Raw genomic sequence first — 19,315 nt, forward strand, 5'->3', positions numbered from 1 at the left:
GAATTTGCACACACATGTGTAACCTGCGTTGTAGAGGGGCTGTGGCAATCGAAACCACAGTGATGCCCGGATAACTCTCTCTTGTCCCGTCCCGTCCCCCCCGGTTTTCAAGTTGTTTGCAGAAGTTTATTGCTGTTAACGAAATCCCCACCGATTCAAGTTCTGGTTTCCGTTCCCACCCCTCGCCCCCAAAGTAGGTATGACCATCTCAAGAACAGGCTTGGAGGGTTTTTCCTTTTTCCTTTTTTGCACAGTAAAAATCTCTCTCTCACACACGCACACACACACTCAGTATTGCGACTTGGTGGTTCCCCTCCCTCCCTTCGCCCACCCCACCCACAGCTCCCTACAAGAGGGGGGCGCTTTTTTTGTTTGCTTTAATAAAAAATATATCTTTTTAAAAAGAATATCTCAAGCCCAACTCATCTAAAAAGGCTTCGAAGCTAGCTGCAACAGGCCGGAGAGAATTGCGGGGAGGAGAGGGGCAGAATCTGGACCAGGAGGAGGTAACAGAACTGTTGAGACTCAAGAGAAAGGAGGGGAGGTCCTTTTTCCGACTTAAAAAATAGTCATGTTTTAAGGGGTGGGAGAAAACCTAAAAATATTTTTTTAAAAAAAATCCAAAAAGCCGGTTAATATTACTTAATAAAAAGAGAAAAAGAAGATTTCAAACTTTTTGGGGGGAAAATGTAGGGGTGGTGGGTTTAATCCCTTTGAAATGAAAAAAGAAAAATCACGTCGGGGGCAGATAAAGAGAAAGCCGCCCCCCCTTCAACACCATGTATGTTTTACCCTTGGAATTCAAAGCTTTGGTCTAGAAGATCTGCTCGGTTCGGCGGCTTCTGACCTGCATAACTTAAAACCTTCCCGTTTCCTCCAACCCTTTGCCAATCCCCTCTGCTCTCCAACAGCGTTTTGTTGCCCTCTCTCCACGCTCCCCCGGAAGTGAGGGGGGGGTCTCGGCTTCCGCCCCACGCCCCCCACCAGCAGCTTGCCGCCCCCTCTGACACCGGCCAGCCCTTCTCCTCGACGAGGCGGCGTGGGGGGTGAGGGGAAGGGAGGACGCGTTATTGCATTGCCCACGGATTGCGTGGGTCCGGGGGGGGGCCAGGAAGTCCGGAGCCCGGCCCTTCAGAACCTGTGTATCAAGGCCTCCCTCTCCCTCTCCTTGCGCTTCAGCTCCTCCTTGTAGCAGCAGGAGCAGTAGTTCCCAGTCTCCGGGTGCCCGTAAAAGCTGCAGTTCGGCTGTTTGCATTTCGTCTGCTGGAGGTTGTAGAGCAGCCGGGCTTTGCTGTGCTCGGCGACTTTCGGAGAGCAGCCGCCTGCCTCCGCGTACTCCCGGAAGCCGTTGGCGGGCAGGCCCGGGCAGGGAGAGGGGTCGCAGTCTGCCCCCACGTAGCCGGGGGGCGTGTCCGTCTCGGTGGGAGAGAAGCGCCCGCCCAGGTGGGAAGGGCTGGTCTGGTACGGGTGAGGGCGGCCCGGAGGGCAGTGCCTGGGCAACGTGGCGTAGGGGGGCAGGGGGCCACAGGGACCGCCGGCAAGCTGCCTCCGGCTCTCTTGGTAGCTGGGCGGGTGGGAGCCCTCCACGCCGCCCGTCATGGAGGGGCGGGGGATGGTGAAGACCCCTGAGTAGCTGGATGGGAAGCCAGCCATCTTAGCCCCCACGGCGGCCAGGTCGGGGCTCTGGAGCCCGTATGGCGGGAGCCCCGGAGGGTACGCTGTGCCCAGCAAGCCCTCCTCGCCTTTGGGGGGGTTGCCGTCCGAGTCCGGCCTCTTGGCCGCCACCCCGCTGCTGCCCAGTGCCGCGGCCGCCTTCCTCTCCGCCTCCTTCTGCTTCTGCTCCGCCGAGAAGCGCTCCTCAGCATCCGAGAGGTACCGCTGGATCATCTCCTCCTGGAACGGGTGCCGGTGGCTGGTCTTGAGCTGCCCGGCGAAGATGAACTTCCGCTCCCCTTGCATGGCGGCCCGCAGGATGCTCAAACTCAGCCGGACGTCGCTGCTGTACTTGCAGCCGTCCGGCGGCTTCTCGGCGGCGGCCTTGCCCGCCGCGCACGGCTTCTCGGGCGGAGTGGCCGAGTCGCTGGACAGCGCCTCGTCCTTGCTGCCCTTCCGCACCTTGACAGAGCCCTTCTTCTTCTTCTTCTCCAGGGTCTCGCCCCCTTGCCCGTTGCTGACGCCCCCCTTGACCGTCCGGCTGTGCATCAGCCCCCCCATGTTCTTCTTCAGCTTGCTGCCCAGCGTCTTGCCAAAGCTGCCAAGCTTGTTGGCCACCGAGTCGGCCCGCTTCTTCTCCTTGTCCTTCTCCCGCTCCTTCTTGGCCTTCTCCTTGTCCTTGCTGCTGCTGCTCTTGCTGCCCCCGCTGTTGCTGGCCGAGCTGCTGCACACGGACTCCTTGTCTGAGTCGCCCGAGTCGGCCGCCGACCGGGCATCGTCCCCCGCAGAAGCGGTCGGTGACTCGGGCTGCGCGAGAGGCGCCTGGGGAAAATGGGGCAGGAGAGGGAGGGAGGGAGGGAGAGAGAGGATTTAGCAAGGGTCTGCTTTGCCCTCTTTCAGGGCAGGGGGGCGGGTCTTCTGTTCCCTCCACCACGCCAGAGCAGAACAGGATTCGGCTTATAGGACACCTGCCCTGCTCGGAACTGGAAGGAGGTTTCCCTTACCTGCATTTCGCAAGGCAACGTGATCCACTTTACATTCATGTAGCTGTGCAAAAGGTGCAGCTTGGCTTCCAGCGAGAGCGTCACGCTAAACGAAAACAAGATGCGAGGCAGAGTCAAAAGTCAGAGCTGCAAGGCTCCCTGCAGGATCTCTCCAACACTCCCAAGTACCTGACTTTCTCCCACAAGTTGAAACCATGGCGCTCAGAAACCATTACAGGGCTTGTAAGACAGATATGTTCTGCCTGGCCTTTGGCTTGGAATCAACTTGATCCCCTCCCCCCCTTTCCTCTTTCCTTCTGTGATGGAACTCATATTTGGGGACTTCCCTGGCTTTTTTCTGGCCCACATAGGACCAGTCTGGATAGTTGGCCTTGGTGAAGATTTGACGCTTTCTTGCCCAAACAGTTTATTTGATTTGAGTTTCTACTGAAATGAGGCTGCACTTTAATGTTGTATTTTAATCTTGTTTTTAAGTTGTATTTTAATCAATTGTTTTTATACCTGGTGTTAGCCGCCCTGAGCCCGGTCTTGGCTGGGGAGGGTGGGGTATAAATAAATTTTATTATTATTATTATTATTAAGTGGGAGACGTTCCAGGCCGGAGGTAAATGCCAGATTCCAAGGTGGCCGTCTCTCCTTCCTCAAAAAGGCAGCCACTCTCCACGCCTGCCACCTCCCTCCCCTCCACCGATCAATCCTCTTCATCCCACCCAGCACAAGCTCACCCCTTAAGAACGTAGGCCCTGCTGGATGTGAGAGCCTGGATGAGACCATGCCTTCCCCGGACTGTGTTGTCTGAGTCCTTCCGACCTCCCGAGCGGCACCCCTTTGTCGTCCCCAAACTGACCCCTTCCCACTCACCTGGCCAGCCGGACATTGTCGTTGTCGTCCTTACCCCACTCCCAGTCTTTCCCGGGGTCCACGGCGAAGTGCACTGGGAGCAGCTTGTGCTCGGAGTCGGTGAGCGGGATCACAGCTGTGGCGGGAAAAAGGAACGGCTCTTTCAGAGGCCGGGAAAGGCAAGAGCTGGGAGGCTGCAGGGAAGCAAAGGGGGGAGAGGCAGCCAGGCAAAGGCTGAGAAGCTCGCCCCTTTCAGAAGCAGACCCAGCACCATCCAGCTCGAGGGAGACTCGGGTTCAAAAGGAGGTTGGCAGGAGCTGGGATGGAGTTACTGACTCTGTTAATGTTAAGGTTGTGCGTTTGGGACTGTTTAGTTTAGAGGAAAGGAAAGTAGGAGGCAATATTTTATGAGTTGCTAAAATAACTTGCTGGAGAAGTGATTTCCTATCACTCTCATCAAACTTGAGACTTGATGGCAAATGGTGGCCATCTTCCTGTGGCAATGAGTTCCACAGCTTAACTCTGTGCTGCATGGGAAAATCCTCTCTTATCTGTCCTGAATCTCTCAACATTCAGTTTTACTGGATGCCCACGACTTCCGGCGTTGTGCAAGAGGGAGGGAAACTTTTTATCCGTCCACTTTCTCGGCTGGGCATAAGCAGAACTTAGAAGCGCTGCCCCTCTGCACGTACCTTGTTCCTTGGGAGGTTCTTTCTGCTCCATGGATACCAGGGCAGAGAAGTGGGCCTGGTCGTAGGCTAGGACCAGTGGAGAGCGGTGGCACTTATTGGCGGGGACCTCCAAGGGCAGATAAATGCCACCAAAAGGGATGGGAGCAAATGCTAAGAAAGAGAGAGAGAGAGAGAGAAGTGAGAAGGAACTGAGCACCCTACTGATGATACAGAAATACCCCTCAGTTGTGGGTTGCAAGAGTTAACTTTCAGTCCACTACAACACTGGCGGGAACTCAAAGAAACTCTTGGCAGCAGCGTCTGCCCGATGGCACTCTGCATGAGTGCCTGCTCTGGGCAAGGAAGTCCTCCACCAGGGACTGCGGGTCCCTCTATGTACGGGACACGACTGGAGCCACCCCCTCATTCCTGATCTGGTTTGAACCCCACGCCTGTTGCCCACCGCCCAGCCTCCCTCTTCAGTGGAGGGAGGAGATGTCTGCCCTCTGGGTCCACAGCCACTGCTCCTACCTTCTCCCCCAGAGTCTCGCAGCATGGTGTCCGCCACCACCACGATGGGCCTCTTGAGCACGTGGGCCAGGACGAAGACGTGGAACTCCTCCAGGCTCTCGTACACGGGCTCCTCGGAGCCTTCCACACTGTGGGGTGGCGGGGGAGAAAGGGGAGCGCTGTCAGACGTTTTGACTCAGGAGTGGCTGGCAGCATGCAAAAATGCAAACAGCTTCAGCTGGGGGAAATGGGGGGCGAAGACCAGAAAGGGGGCAGCCCGGCTTGGAGAGCCTCAGCCACTGGCATGGCCAAGGGAAATGATGGGAGTTGGACCACAGGGACGCCTGAGAGAGGCTACAGGCGCCCCCAACCTCTACTCTAAACTAGCAGCCTGAAAAGCGCTGTTCTGCTCATTAACTTATTTATGTAATAAAATTTATACAGCGCTTGATTGTAACAGACCTCCAAGCGGTTTACAAAAAAGGAATAAAGGAAAATTATCGCTAAGAACAATTAAAAACAACAATTTAAGTCTTCTGAAAAGTTATAATTGTTATGGCAGAGCAGATGAAGACTCACATCAGTTTTCTAAAATCCTGAGTAGGCTTGTCTAAAGAAAAATGTTCTCGGCAAGTGAAGAATCCCGCCTGATATCAATAGGCAGGGAGTTCCAAAGTGTAGGCAATCTGATCAGATTTTAGAGACCCGATGCAAGACCAATGCATTTCAAACAACCTGTTTAGAGCAGTGTTCCCCAAACTTGGATCTCCAGCTGTTGTTGGACTCCAACCCCCATCATCCCTGGCCAGTGGTCCTGCTAGCTAGGGATGATGGGAGTTGTAGTCCAACAACTGGAGACCTCAGTGTGGGAAACACTGATTTAGAGTTTGCCTCCACTGCTGTCCAGCCTGTATGGATGTAAGCCATGTCCGTGAGGAAGCAGGTGGACTTCCAGGTGTTGTTTCCGGACTCCCAACTCCCACCATCCTCCCCAACCTGAGCCGTGCAGGGCTCCCAAAAGGTCATCACCCTCACAATGGTTGTCAATCGGGTTCCCACTGTCGGTTTGTACCGTGTTCCCCCCATTTTAAGACACCGTCTTATAATTTTTTGAGAAGCTTCGATAGTTGGTGTTTCTAAACGAGAGGAGGGAGGGATTTCCTTCTTACTGGTGTTTAAGGACAAGTCTCCTCAGAACCCGCATCGGCGGCGGCGGCAGGGCCCCTGAGCTCTGGCAGGGTGAGAGGAGTCTTTTTCACCCCCGCCTCTCGCTCTCTGGCTCCCTGCACGCCAGGAGCAGGCTGCAGAACTCCGGCAAGAGGCGCCTTTTCTTCCCGCGCCTCTCGCTGGTTTGCTGCTCCCCGCGCGTCAGGAACAGAAAGAGGCGTCCCTCCCGTGCTTCTCCCTTTTGATCTCCCCGCGTGTCAGGAACGGGCAGGGGCAGAACTCTGGCAAGAGGCGCCTTTTCCCCCCACGCCTCTCGCTGGTTCCCTGTGCATGCAGGAGGGGCTGAGGAGGCGACGCAGGAGGGGGCAATGGCAGCACCATGGCTTACTTTCGGGGTACGTCTTATTTCTCACAATTGTAAGAATTGTGAGAAGTGCTGGAGGAGACTCTTGAGAGTCCCACGGACTGCAAGAAGATCAAGCCTATCCATTCTTAAAGAAATCAGCCCTGAGTGCTCACTAGAAGGACAGATCCTGAAGTTGAGGCTCCAGTACTTTGGCCACCTCATGAGAAGAGAAGACTCCCTGGAAAAGACCCTGATGTTGGGAAAGATGGAGGGCACAAGGAGAAGGGGACGACAGAGGATGAGATGGTTGGACAGTGTTCTCGAAGCTACTAACATGAGTTTGGCCAAACTGCAGGAGGCAGTGGAGGATAGGGGTGCCTGGCGTGCTCTGGTCCATGGGGTCACGAAGAGTCGGACACGACTAAACGACTGAACAACATGGCTTACTTTATGACTACGTATTAAAATAGGGGAAACACGGTAGTTCTTTTTTTCACTGCTGCAACTGGATCTCTTATGGACATTGCCAGTCTTGAATGTATTGGATTTGTGGCCATTAAGCTCATTTGTCTTCAGTAGCATCAAAGCTCTGCTGGATGAAATCCAATTGCCTCTGATCTCTTTTGGTGGGTAACCCTGCAATGTGTTTTAAGTTTCTACTCTGCTGACTATACGTTGGAATCTACTCTGGATCATTACGGAGTAGGATTTCATGACATCCGCTCCCACTTGAATGTGGCTCTTGCAAGACAAGACACATTCCTGCTCCTGCATTATGGACCACCTGAAGTTTCGGGGGGGGGGGCTTCAAGGGCAGAGCACAGTGTAACCATCTTGGGTGTGATCTGGGGGGGAGCGGGGAAATACCACTCACCCTCCGCAGCTCCCTCCATTTGTGCCGTAGTGCATGCGTGGCTCGCTGGAAGCCAGCTTGATCAGCTCGTTCCACTCCTTTTGCCATTCCTCTTCTGTGTAAACGAGGCCGGACTGAGGTGGTCGTGGCGGGAAGAGAAACGGAAAGAGAGGGGAAACAGACACGTAAATCAAGGCTTCTCTCCACACTGCGAGGCTACTTTCAAGAAGTCTGCAGGGTATGGGTTGCTCCTGGGGGTTAACCGTCCCGGTCTTCATGAATGCTCAGGGAGGATCCGGTGCTAAAGCTAGCTAGCCTGGTGTGGACATGACCGGCGCTTGGAAAACGAGGTGCAACTTAGGTTAGCCTTTATCGGCGAGGCTACCGTCACATACGCCGGCCCACAAAACTGATAAGAGCCAGTTAAGGGGGAATGTTAAGAGTTAAAAACCAGGCGAGGTACAAGGAGGGTTCTCCATGTCCAGTAAAAAAAAATAATGGCTTGAGTAAGTGTTTCAAAGGACTGTCAAAACAAAATAAAATAAAAAATTCCTTCCAGTAGCACCTTAGAGACCAACTAAGTTAGTTCCTGGTATGAGCTTTCGTGTGCATGCACACTTCTTCAGACGAAAGCTCCTATCAAGAACTAACTTAGTTGGTTGTCTCTAAGGTGCTACTGGAAGGAATTTTTTATTTTACCGTATTTTCCAGCGTATAAGACTGGGTGTATAAGACGACCCCCAACTTTTCCAGTTAAAATACAGAGTTTGAGATATACTCGACTACAGATTCTCCACCCGGCGTATAAGACGACCCCCGACTTTTGAGAAGATTTTCCTGGATTAAAAAGTAGTCTTATACGCCAGAATATACAGTATTTTGTTTTGACTATGGCAGACCAACACGGCTACCTACCTGTCAAAGGACTGTGTTTGGGTGAGATATGGTGGGGTGACGGGGTGGCAAGTGGTGGTTGGGAAGAGGGAAAGCAGCTCAGATGACGTGCATTTTTCCTGTGTAGTGTGTGTTATAATGGAAATACAGTCGTACCTGGATCCCGAATGCCGCAAACCCAGAAGTGAGTGTTCGTGTTTGCGAACGTTCTTTGGAACCCGAATGTCCGATGCGGCTTCTGACTGGCTGCAGGAGCTTCCTGCAGGCAATCAGAAGCCACGCCTTGGTTTACGAACGTTTTGGAAGGCGAACAGACTTCCGGAACGGATTCCGGTCGACTTCCGAGGTACCATTGTACTCTTGCAGACTCTCTGGACTTTGTCCTGTAACGTGTTGCTGAATAGAGACAAAGGTGCAAACCTCTGTCCTGAACCACCCCTACCCCCAGGGAACTTTCTCCCACAATAAGGAAGTCGCTAGAAACCCCGACATAAAAAAAACCGCTTGGCATTTGTGGGCATCCCTGTGTTCCAAGGCACAGGAAAGGGATCCAGGGCTGAGCCTCAGCCCAAAGGAAGTGCCGGGTGCCAGTGCAGTCTGGTCGTAAGGATACCAGAAGGGCCCTGCAGGATCAGGCCTCACCTCTTTGTTCTGCTGCGTCTGCTGCCACCTCCACCGCCGCTTGAGGGCCTCCCTTTCCATCCCTTTGTCCATGAGGGCGTAGAGGGCTTTGCGGAGCATCAGATCCCGGTCGTGAAAACCCCACATGCCTACAGGGAGGAAAGAGAGTTTTTTTGAAAAACCAAACAAGTGGTAATTAACTTTCTATTCATTAATTCCACCTACCCCTTGCCTTCCAGGAGGATAAATATCCCCGCCCCCCCCCCCAAAAAAAATTAAGGAACAATAATGCTGGAAATGTTCAATGCAACTATTCTGTACCTGGATTTTTAATACTTTAACCCATGTGCAACTGCACTCATTCTACCTGCCTATTTCCTAATTTTGTTTGCCATCTTTTATAATTTCCATCTGTTGCTATAATTGTTCTCTCCGTTTCATATGCGTTATAAGATGGGCGGGGGAATCTTTTAGCCTCCAAAACTGCGGAAAATGTTAGCTGTCAATCATAATGCTCTCTTTTGAAAATATGTAGGTTTATATTTATTCATTCTCTCCCCCCCCCAAAAAAAAGGATGTCTCAAGGAGACTTGTAAATTCATAAAACACGAACAGGTGGACAAATGTAACAGTACATTATTTCCCCAAAGCATTAAGCACGAACAATACTGGGTGGAATCTACACACATATAAAAAACGCTGTGGAAATGCTTTTTAAAAAGTTCTGAAAAATGCAATGAATTTTGCATAGCTCACTGCCGCCATCTAGTGTCACACTTGTATACTGCACTTTACAACACATGTAAAATGTTTTATTTGCAGCTGTATAGCTGAGTCCCTGGAAAACGTTCATTTTCTCTACTATGATGGCAAACGTCCCTCGTAAACATTACGATGATACTGGAAGTGTTGAACGTCAGTCATATACTATGCGCTGGGATATAGGTATGATATAGAGCCTACCTATACATATACAGCGTGTAACGTACATAAATATTTGCACGTACAAACACATGTGTGCGCAGATTCTTACATGTGCATATAAACATTTATAGATATGCTAACACACACAGTTAAGCTGTGTATTAGAGGATCTGAATTGGCCTCGTAAGACCTCATTCTATGCCAGGAGTCAGCGACTTTTTAGAATTTTGAGGAAGGTGCGGTGGGTGCCGGACATAAAATGGCTGCTGAGAGGGCATGGCATCGCACAAACGGCTGCCGCGGCGGTGTGTGCAAGCGAGGCTCAGCCTGGGCAGATGGAACCTAAGCTTTTAAAATGCATCACGTTGCTGGCAGGGAGGTCTTACCTAGCGACGCAGCGTGGAGCAGGCAGTTCCCGTCGCCCGTCGTGGCTAAGGGGAGCAACCGCTGGCAGCTGGGATCCACATTGGCCCACCAGTTCAGACGACCTGGTCATCAAGGTGAACAAACAGGAAGAAGTTATTTCGTGCTTTTCAAGGTTTCGGGCATTTCCGAGCCCAGTCTCTCTCTCTCTCTACAAGCCTCACGCCCACATCGGCCACAGTTCACCAGACATTTGACGCACCAGGAGACCAGTTTTTTGTTTTGTTTGTTTCATAAAATTCACACACCACTAAAAAAAAAAACACCTCAAAGCGGTTTACAAGAGATAAGGCAGTAAAATCAAGAAAGGATGGGGAACATCAAGCCCCATCGCTGGATGGAAGAGGACCCCAAAAACAGCAGAAGAGATGAAACCACATCTTAGGGGAAGCCGGAACAGTTGTGGACCTGCAAAAAGGGTTCCAGAGATTGCACCCCCTTTCATGCCACCCAGAGGGGGGAAATGTCTGCGCAGTATTTGGAGGCAGGGAGTTGGATCAGGCCAACATCCCTGCCTTCCCGAGGAGCAACAGCAGGTTATGTCAGAGGACGGCACACCTCGCGGAAATATTCTGCCTCGCAGGGCCTCCCAAACATCCCGGGGGGGAAAGGAACGAGGGAGCTGCCTGAACGAGTCTCCAGGCTGGTCAGGGCCTGGCTTGGCTGAAGATCGGTTTTTCCTGATCTACCTCTTAAAACAACAACAACCCACAATTAAACCTGAAAGGAGGGGTGTCAGTGGATGTTAATGGGGTGAACGCGAGGAAAGTGCAACCAGAGAGCCACAGGAGCTGTGACAAAGTAGGTTTTGTGGTCCGATTTCCCAACATCCACCCCCCGCCCCCCCAAATTCAAAGCATCAGCTATCTGCAAGGAGGGATCTGGGCAATTTATTGATTTATAACAACGGACTGTTCTTCCCTTCAATTCAGATAAGACTCTGCGGCTGCAATTCTGCGATACATGATAGGATAGAAATATAGATATGAATTAAAGAGCCAGTGTGGTATCGGACTAGGATCTGGGAGATCTCGGTTCGAATCCCCACTCAGCCATGAAGCTCACGGGGTGTGATCTTGGGGGCTGGTCACCATCTCTCAGCCTACTTCACAGGGCTGTTGTGAGGATAAAATGGGGAGGAGGAGAACCAGCCACACCGCACTGGGAGGAAAAAAAGTGCTATATAAATGTGATCAATAAATAACAATAACATACTTATCAGTAGGCCCTTACTCCCAAGTAGACCTATGGGCTATCTACCTCAGCACTGTCTACACCAGTGCTATTTTTCTATTTAAAAAGGGGTGCCAGAACCTCCCATGAACGCCTCCTTTGTTCTCTTATAATGGAAATGGCAGCCACCTGAGACGCCGTTGAGGATTGAACCAGAGTCCTAATGCATGCCATGCAGCTACACTGGCACCAAGCTATGCTTCCTTAGTGCCCCATAATCCATTTTAAAGTAGGGAAAAAAACAGAAGAGACCACTTCTGAGCATGTGCTGATGGCATTGTGGGTTTTGCATTTCTTAGTGCAGAAAGTCTTGATCTGATGTGTAGAGATATTTCCTATTCTAATTAATTCAAGAGGGTTCTGGAAGCTTCTCTGTGTGCAAGAAACAAGCAGAAGGCTCGTTTTTGGGTTATTCCTTCAGAGAAGCCGAGTACAGCTGTCAAGGTCATGCTGTCAAGGTCATGCTGACTATAAAAATAGGCCTGAAGGAGCCTGGGTTCCACTTTCTCTTTCTATCTCTTTTCCTTCTGGTGTGGTGTTCTGTACAGTGGTACCTCTGGTTACGTACTTAATTCATTCCGGAGGTCCATTCTTAACCTGAAACTGTTCTTAACCTGAAGCACCACTTTGGCTAATGGGGCCTCCCTCTGCCGCTGCACCACCAGAGCACGATTTCTGTTCTTATCCTGAAGCAAAGTTCTTAACCTGAAGCGTTATTTTTGGGTTAGTGGAGTATGTAACCTGAAGCGTATGTAACCCGAGGTACCACTGTACATAGATAGTGTTAAGGTTTAGACTTATTAGAAGTCATTGCAAGTTTGAGTCTGCTGCAACTGGATTTCTTATGGACGGTGCCAATCCTGAATGAATTGGATTTTGTGACCATTATGCTCATTTGCCTTCAGTAGCATCAAAGCTCTGCTGGATGAAATACAATTGCCTCTGGTCAATTTATCGGGAATCCTGCAGCGTGTTGAAGTTTCTACTCTGCTAACTATACGCTGGAGTTCTGCTCTGGATCAATATTGAGTAGAATTCCAATGACAGGCATCACCTCATTGCTTCCGCGGCCAGGCCAGGCCAGCCCGGCAGTCCTTCCCCATGGTCTAGCGCTGGGCCTGGTCTTCAGAGGGGAAAGGGCACCCAGGGAAGTTTACGTCCTAGGCAACCGCCGCCCAAGAAAACAGCCGTGGCGCAGCGTCGACGTCACAGGCACTTACCCGCCTGCTCCAGCGCCACCAGCATCGACTGCTCGATGAGATCGCGCTCGATGAAGCACCGGAACTCCTCGTTGTAGGCGGTCAGGTCGGGAAGCTGGAAGGTGCAGATGGGCATCTCCGGGAGGTGCTCCCCGCTGCCGCCGACCCCCCCGCCGCTGCCCCCGCCCCCGTTGCTGGAGACATGAGAGCGAGCCATGGAGACGATGGTGGAGCTGGCATGAGAGATCCCGCGAGACAGGCGCTTCTCTGAAAAGAGAAAGGGGAGCCATTATTTTGTCAGCGCAGGCTTTCAGAGTGCAACACATTCCCGGGAAACTGTTTGCTAGGACGAGCGTTCATGCAGAGAGGTCCCCTGTGTGACCATTTCTAATTGGGGATTTGCTCCATCTCTGCCCTGCCCCAAGATGCTCCCTCCATGGTTTCTTCCCAAAATGGCTACGGCCAACCAGCAAAACGAGAAACGAAGCAAAAACTGATTTTGTCCAATCTCCCTCCCTCCCTGTGTGGTTCCTGCCTGGAAAATGGCTGCCACCGACCAGCCAACTCCAAGGAAGGAAGGAAGCAAATAGGCCAACTCCGGCCGTTTGGATATTTGAATCTGTGTTGTGCATAGCGAGGTTTGTGTTTGGGTAAGTGGATTTTCATACAGCGAGGGTTTGGAAAGCGGGACCTGCATGTATTATGATGTATTGAATTTATTCCCCACCCTCCATGGGGGGCGGGGGAAGAATTTACAGCAGTTTACAATTAAATACTAGAAAGATTTTAAGACAAATCACAGTCTTGGGAATAAGGCTGGGTCCTGAAAACATACGTATTTCAGGCACCAAAGGCCAGGATAAAGAGGAGCAAACAACAGAAACGATGTTAACGAAGGAAGGGTAAAAGAAAGTACTGCATGGTTAAACTACGGACCTGACTCCTCGCAGAGGAGGCAGCCATGGGCACCATCTTGGATGTCTTTAAAAGAGGACTGGACAAACTCGTGGAGGATGAGCCTATCAATGGCTCTGCTTTGCCTCCACGGTCAGAGGCAGCAATGTTCCTGAATACTAGCTGCTGGAAGCTGCAAAGAGGAGAGAGGGATCTTGTGCTCAAATCCTGCTTGCAGGTTTCCCCCAGGCACCTGGTTGGCCACTGTGCGAAGAGGATGCTGGACGAGATCCACCACACTTCTTGTTGTTTTCAGCACCGCAAAGCCACAAACAGCTGGGCTTATTTGCAAGTGGAGTCACTGCTGGAGGCACTCTCGGGTCCGTCAAGCTCAGGACTGTCAACTCTGACTGGCAGCCATTGAGGACTGAATCGGGAACCTTCTGCAACCATGCCGATGCTCTCTACGCACTGAACTGCAGCTCTTCATCAGAACCGCAGCAGAGGGCGAGGGGCTTAAGAGGACAGGGGCCACGCCTCCCCTGTGCCGCAAACATCCACGATCGAGACCGTCCCCTCCTACCTTGCACAATGTCATCCTGTCGCTGGAGTGGGGGCCGCGGGGGCCACGCCACGTCCTTTTCCACGTGCTTGAAGGCCCGGCCTTCGTTGAAGGAATGGGGAAGGTTCCCGGCGTGCACCTGCCGGAGCTGCTCAAAGTCACTCAGGGCGGCGCTCAGGTCCCAGTTTTTCCCTGCGCCAGAGGAAAGAGAAGGAAGAGGGTTTGGAAAAGGAAAGCCACCAAACTAACCCCAAGCAGAGGACTCCTCGCCTCTCCAAATCACAGATCCTAGAATCACAGAACTGTAGAAGCGGAAGATGCCCCCCCGGGTCATCTAGTCCAACCCCATGCAAGAATCCCCGACAGATTGCCACCAAACCTCTGTTGAAAAACCTCCAATGAAGGAGAGTTCTCCACCTTCCGAGGGAAATATTGAAAGAGCACCTGCTCTCAGAAAGTTCTTCCTAATGTTCAGCTGGAATCTCCATTCTTACAATTTGAATCCATTGGTTTGGGTCCTCCCCTCTGGAGCAGCAGGAAATGAGCTTGCTCCATCTTCAGATGTCCGGAGATGGCCATCCCATCACGTCAACAATGCTTGTCCAACCCCCCCCCCCCCTCTATCAAGAAGCAGCCCAACATATCTCATCACCCCCACCCCACTAAAAATTGTATCCCCTAATATCTAGAAAAGCCCCACCCCACCCCGCGAAATAAAACAACAAGGAGACACTTCCTGGTGCCAACGGAGAAATTGTGTTTACTTCCTTGACACATGGTTCTGGCCAAACACAGAGAGCTCTTTCTTTCTAAGATGCGAGTCTCTTTGCAAAACTTGTCCTGAAAACTAAGTAGAATTTCAGAAATCGAAAGGGGGGGGGCATCACCTTCAAGCAGATCCCTTGCCAATCCTGGCTCTGCCCCCGTTGAGCGTACAAAATCCGATAGGACGACGTCCATATCCAGGGTCATGTGATCATGAATTCCTTGCGGGTGGGTGGGAACGGGTGGGACATCGATCCGGGCTTCCTCTTCAGTCTGGAGCAGGGAAGAGGCAAGAAAGGGCCAGATTTACAGGTTGTCTGAAAAACTTAGATGGGCAGCTAGAAATCTCTTTATTGATCATTTTAAGGCATTTGTAAAATACCCGGAAGGTGCCTAAACAGGTCAGAGGAAACTATGCTTGGCATTCACAAAATCACAGAACTGTGGAAATGGAAGGGACCCACAGTCATCCAGACCAACCCCCCGCAATGCACTCAGGAAATGAAAAGGACGCCCCACACAACATAAAAATGTGTCCAAATGAAATGAGGCAGCACAACAGGTCAGCGCTGGAAACAAACAAATAAATGGGTTGTTACAAGCATATAGGTGTCACCTTTAGCAAAAACCCTAGCCAAGAGCTATGACACAGAATCACAGAATTGGAAGGGACCCCGAGGATCTACTAGTCCAACCCCCTGCAATGCAGGAAAAGCATCCCTGACAGACAGACCATCCAAACTGTTTAAAAACCTCCCATGAAGGAGAGCCCACCACCTTCCGAGGTGTCGTCCATTCCACCGACCCACAGCTCGTCCCCGCAGAAAGTTCTCCCTGACGCTCGGTCGGAATCTCCTTTCTTGTAATGTGCTACAATGAATCCTTGGCCGCCACACTGCTCAAAATGAACGGCAGGGTCTCCAGCGGGCAGCCAGCCCCCCCCCCCAAATCCAGCCGAAGGTCCATCGGCAAGGCTTTTGTTCACCCTCTGCACGAGCCCCCCCCCCCCGCAGAAAGTGAAGACAGAATGGGCTCTCCCACTACCAAAGGGGTCTTGGGTCAGCACCTGCCCCATCCGGGAGAGGGAGGGGGCTTAGACCCGGGGCTCCCTAAGTGGGCAGTAGCTCGCCTGGGGGGGGGGTTCCCCAGAGGGAGCATTAAGCAGCAAGGGGGCGGCAAGGCAGCATAAATGACCACCCAACTATCAGCAAAGCTGGAATCACCAGCTCAATTTCATCAGTTAACTAAATAGTTTTAACTGGATTTTGAATGCGATTTCTAGTTCTGAATTTCATTGCGTTACACAGTGGTACCTTGGGTTACGAACTTAATTCGTTCCGGAGGTCCGTTCTTAACCCGAAACCGTTCTTAACCTGAGACGCGCTTTCACTAATGGGGACTCACGCTGATGCCGCATCGCCGGCACGCGATTTCTGTTCTCATCCTGGGTCAAAGTTCTCAACCCAAGGTACTACTTACGGCTTAGCGGAGTTTGTAACCTGAAGTGTTTGTAACCCGAGGTACCACGGCATTCTCTTTCTTAGCGGGACATGCAAACCGCTCTCCTGCATAATGCTTTTTATACGGGATAAGTTGATGGAACCAAGAGGACAGTGGTTCCCCACCCCACCCCAAAAAAGTTTGGGTACCACTTATGCAAAGGGTGAAGAGCAACGTGTGGGGTGGTAACGGCAACCTTCTGGTCGGCTGGAGCCGGCCACGCCCCCCTACTGCTGTTGGGCTTTGGGTTAAGGATGACAGGGAGGGAGTGCTGGAGTCCAGTAACATATGGAAAACTAAAGGTTCCCCACAGCAGTCACAAAAGCAGAGGTCTTCAGGCAGCTGCTGCAAAACAGCAGTTGCAAATTAGCACTCTTGTTTGTTTGTTGTTTGTTTGTCTGTCTGTCTGTCTGTCTGTTTGGCAGAAACAGAGGCTGGGCAGCCTTGAACTCTGGTTTCCCCTGTGTGCAGAGAAGGCGGTCAGGATTATCTGAAGGCTCTCCAGAAAACCAGCTCCAGGAGAAGCCAATTCAAACAAGGGAAAGGGAGAGGGAGAGGGAGAGAGTGCTCCAGACACGCCCAGGGAGGACGGATGCTGCATTGCCACTCGTTTTCCCAGAAAAGCAAAACTATAAATTATGTGGCAAAAATGGTCTGCGAAGCCTGCAGATGGCAGCTCCCCAACTGTTTCCACAGCTGCCGCTGTTCGGAGATTTCCAGCAAACGCCTTTGGGTACGGGGGCTGCAAGGCAGGCGAGGGGGGCCATGGAATCATAAACTTGTAGATCTGGAAGGAATCACCCCATGCAATGCAGGAATCTCATCTTCAGGCTTCTCTATAGCGGCCCCTAAATTGTGGGACTCCCTCCCCAGAGAAGTGTGCCTGGCCCCTTCTTTGTACAGCTTTTGGCAAATGGCGAAGACGAACCTCTTCTTCTTTTCTTGGTAAAGTTTTCTTCTTATTATTTTATATTTCATTTTATAACGTACCGAAAACAGAGATGTCGGATCAAAATGAAAAGACGAAAAACAAAACTATCAAATGGGCACGTAGAATGAGTACATTTGCACATGGGTTAAAATAACAAAGAAAAGAATACCAGCGTTCTCGGATTATTAAGTCTAGTTCCAGATTTGCCAAGTTCATGTCATGACAAAGGTTGTCTTGAAAACGATAATTTTGCTGTATTTGTAATAAAAAAGCCAAATCCATCATCATCATAATCATCATCATCATTATTATTATTGCATTTAATTGTACTCCACCTTCTTCCCTGATGGGACTCAAGGAGGCTTACAGATAAAAACAAGAATATAGAAAAACTGACCATTAAAATACAAGTAAACACTGATAGAATTAAAACTATATAAACTCTGCTTAATACATACAGATAATTTATAAGCCTTCTGGGTTCACCTTGGGCAAGAAGGAACGGAGTCACTGTAAAACAGTGCCTCCAAGTCCCATCCCAGCCAGGCAGCCCAGAAGGATACCATGGTTGATGGTATCGAAATCTGCCAAGAGGTCCAGCAGAACAGGGACACCTTCCTCCTGCCCAGTTCCAAACATAAGTCACCCACCAAGGCGACCAAAGCCATTTCTGTCCCATAACCAGGCCTGAAGCCAGAGGGACATGGGTCTCGAGAATCTGTCTCCTCCAGAAAGCACTGGAGCTGAGATGCCACCACACGCTTCAATTCCTTGGCTCGAAATGGGATATTGGAAACTGGCTGATAAATATCCAATAGGGTGAGATTCAGGAAAGGCTTTTTCAACAGTGGTTTTTTAACTGCCTCCTTTAGGTGACCTGGGATCCTGCCCTGTTGTAAAGAGGCACCGACCACTCCCATCGCCCCCTCTGCCAGCCCTCCGCTCACCCTTTGGATGAGCCAGGAAGGGAAAGGATCCAGCGCACATGTGGCGGCTCTCACATTTCCCAAGGATCCTGCCCACATCCTCGGGCTGCACAAACTGGAAAGCATCCATTAACACAGGCCAAAGTTACGCCCACCGGACCTGTATCAACTGCAGCGTCCAAGTCAGAGCAATTTTGTCGACAAAATGTCTGGAGGTTCTAGCCTTTATCAAAATCTCCATTATACCTCTTTTCCAGAAGGAATCGTACCAAGCAAGATCACAGAATCATAGGGTTGGAAAGAACCCCGAGAATCATCTGGTCCGACCCCCTGCAATGCAGGAATATGCAGCAGTCCCATACGGGGATCAAATCTCCAACCTTGGCATTATCAACACCGCGCTCTAACCAACCGAGCAATCCAATAATTTGCACTTCTCTTTCCACATTAAGTCAGGGTAGATTTGATTTAAATATTCCTATTCCTATACTGAGCCAGTTGGACATCAATGGACTTCGAATATGGAACCTTTCCATGCTAATGAATAGTGTAATTTTTAAAAATCCTATTTAATTCAGCCCTTTACTCAGAAACATGAGGACTAGAACCTTGACTTTACTTTTAGGGGTAGCTCAGTGAAGACGCTTCCGCTTTGCATGCAGAAAGCCACGGTTTCAATCCCCGACAGAATCTCTAAGCAGGGTCATGAATGTCCCCTGTCTCAATTCCTGGAGAGCTGCGGCTGCCAATCAGTGCAGGCAATATTGCACTAGATGGACTGAGGGTCTGTCTCACTAGGAGGCAGCTTCTTATGTCACAACATGACTTGGCCAAAATGGTTTCAGCCAAGGTTCTTCCGCTTATGCCCCCGGAGGAATCTGCTTGCCTTGAGCGGCCAAGGGAACATGACAGCATCCTTGGTAAAGATAGCCCTGTCACTCACAATCAGCGGGATGCAAACAAGAGCTCTCCCAGTGACTCAGCAGGGCGCAAAGAGGGTGCAGACCACAAGCTCGATGCCAGCAAGCACAGCCTGGAAGCAAAGAAAATCCACTCAGACACGCACATTGCTCCGCCATGTCCTAGCTGCGGGTCTCTTGTCCGAATGAGCGGTGAGCTACCAGGCTTTTATTGAGCCATGCTAACAGGCTGGTAGGTATTTTTGCAAGATGCTATGTAATACACCTGCGGTTTCCAAACCTTTTCAAGCCTTCACTCCCTTGCAGAGCATTTTGCACCTGGCTATCCGTGACTTGCAACCAAGTGAAGATGCCTGGGTGCCAGGATGGCGGCGGACGTCTGCGCCATCTGGAGGCGCACGCTTAGGGATCCCTGGATCTTGACTGTTTTTTGCACACCAGCAACACATCCTGTAGAATTCGGTGCGCTATATTTTATC

General features: G+C 51.1%; 1 protein-coding gene across 2 annotated transcripts in view; it reads right to left on the reverse strand.

Moving 5' to 3' along the window:
* Positions 1 to 367: 367 nt before the first annotated feature.
* Positions 368 to 19,315, reverse strand: part of OTUD7B (OTU deubiquitinase 7B) — a 43,293-nt gene continuing 24,345 nt past the window's right edge. For both annotated transcript variants that reach the window (XM_033174636.1, XM_033174637.1), the window contains exons 2-12: positions 14,682 to 14,832; positions 13,816 to 13,986; positions 12,360 to 12,605; positions 9,870 to 9,971; positions 8,581 to 8,708; positions 7,066 to 7,178; positions 4,700 to 4,827; positions 4,190 to 4,339; positions 3,519 to 3,633; positions 2,658 to 2,742; positions 368 to 2,475 (exon numbers count right to left, since the gene is read on the reverse strand). In XM_033174636.1, coding sequence (XP_033030527.1) covers positions 1,132 to 2,475; positions 2,658 to 2,742; positions 3,519 to 3,633; positions 4,190 to 4,339; positions 4,700 to 4,827; positions 7,066 to 7,178; positions 8,581 to 8,708; positions 9,870 to 9,971; positions 12,360 to 12,605; positions 13,816 to 13,986; positions 14,682 to 14,766 — 2,667 coding nt within the window. In that variant the 5' untranslated portion in view covers positions 14,767 to 14,832 and the 3' untranslated portion in view covers positions 368 to 1,131. The remainder of the gene's footprint in view (positions 2,476 to 2,657; positions 2,743 to 3,518; positions 3,634 to 4,189; positions 4,340 to 4,699; positions 4,828 to 7,065; positions 7,179 to 8,580; positions 8,709 to 9,869; positions 9,972 to 12,359; positions 12,606 to 13,815; positions 13,987 to 14,681; positions 14,833 to 19,315) is intronic.

Source organism: Lacerta agilis, chromosome 17 (genome assembly GCF_009819535.1).
Source record: "Lacerta agilis isolate rLacAgi1 chromosome 17, rLacAgi1.pri, whole genome shotgun sequence".
NCBI classification, from domain to species: domain Eukaryota; kingdom Metazoa; phylum Chordata; class Lepidosauria; order Squamata; family Lacertidae; genus Lacerta; species Lacerta agilis.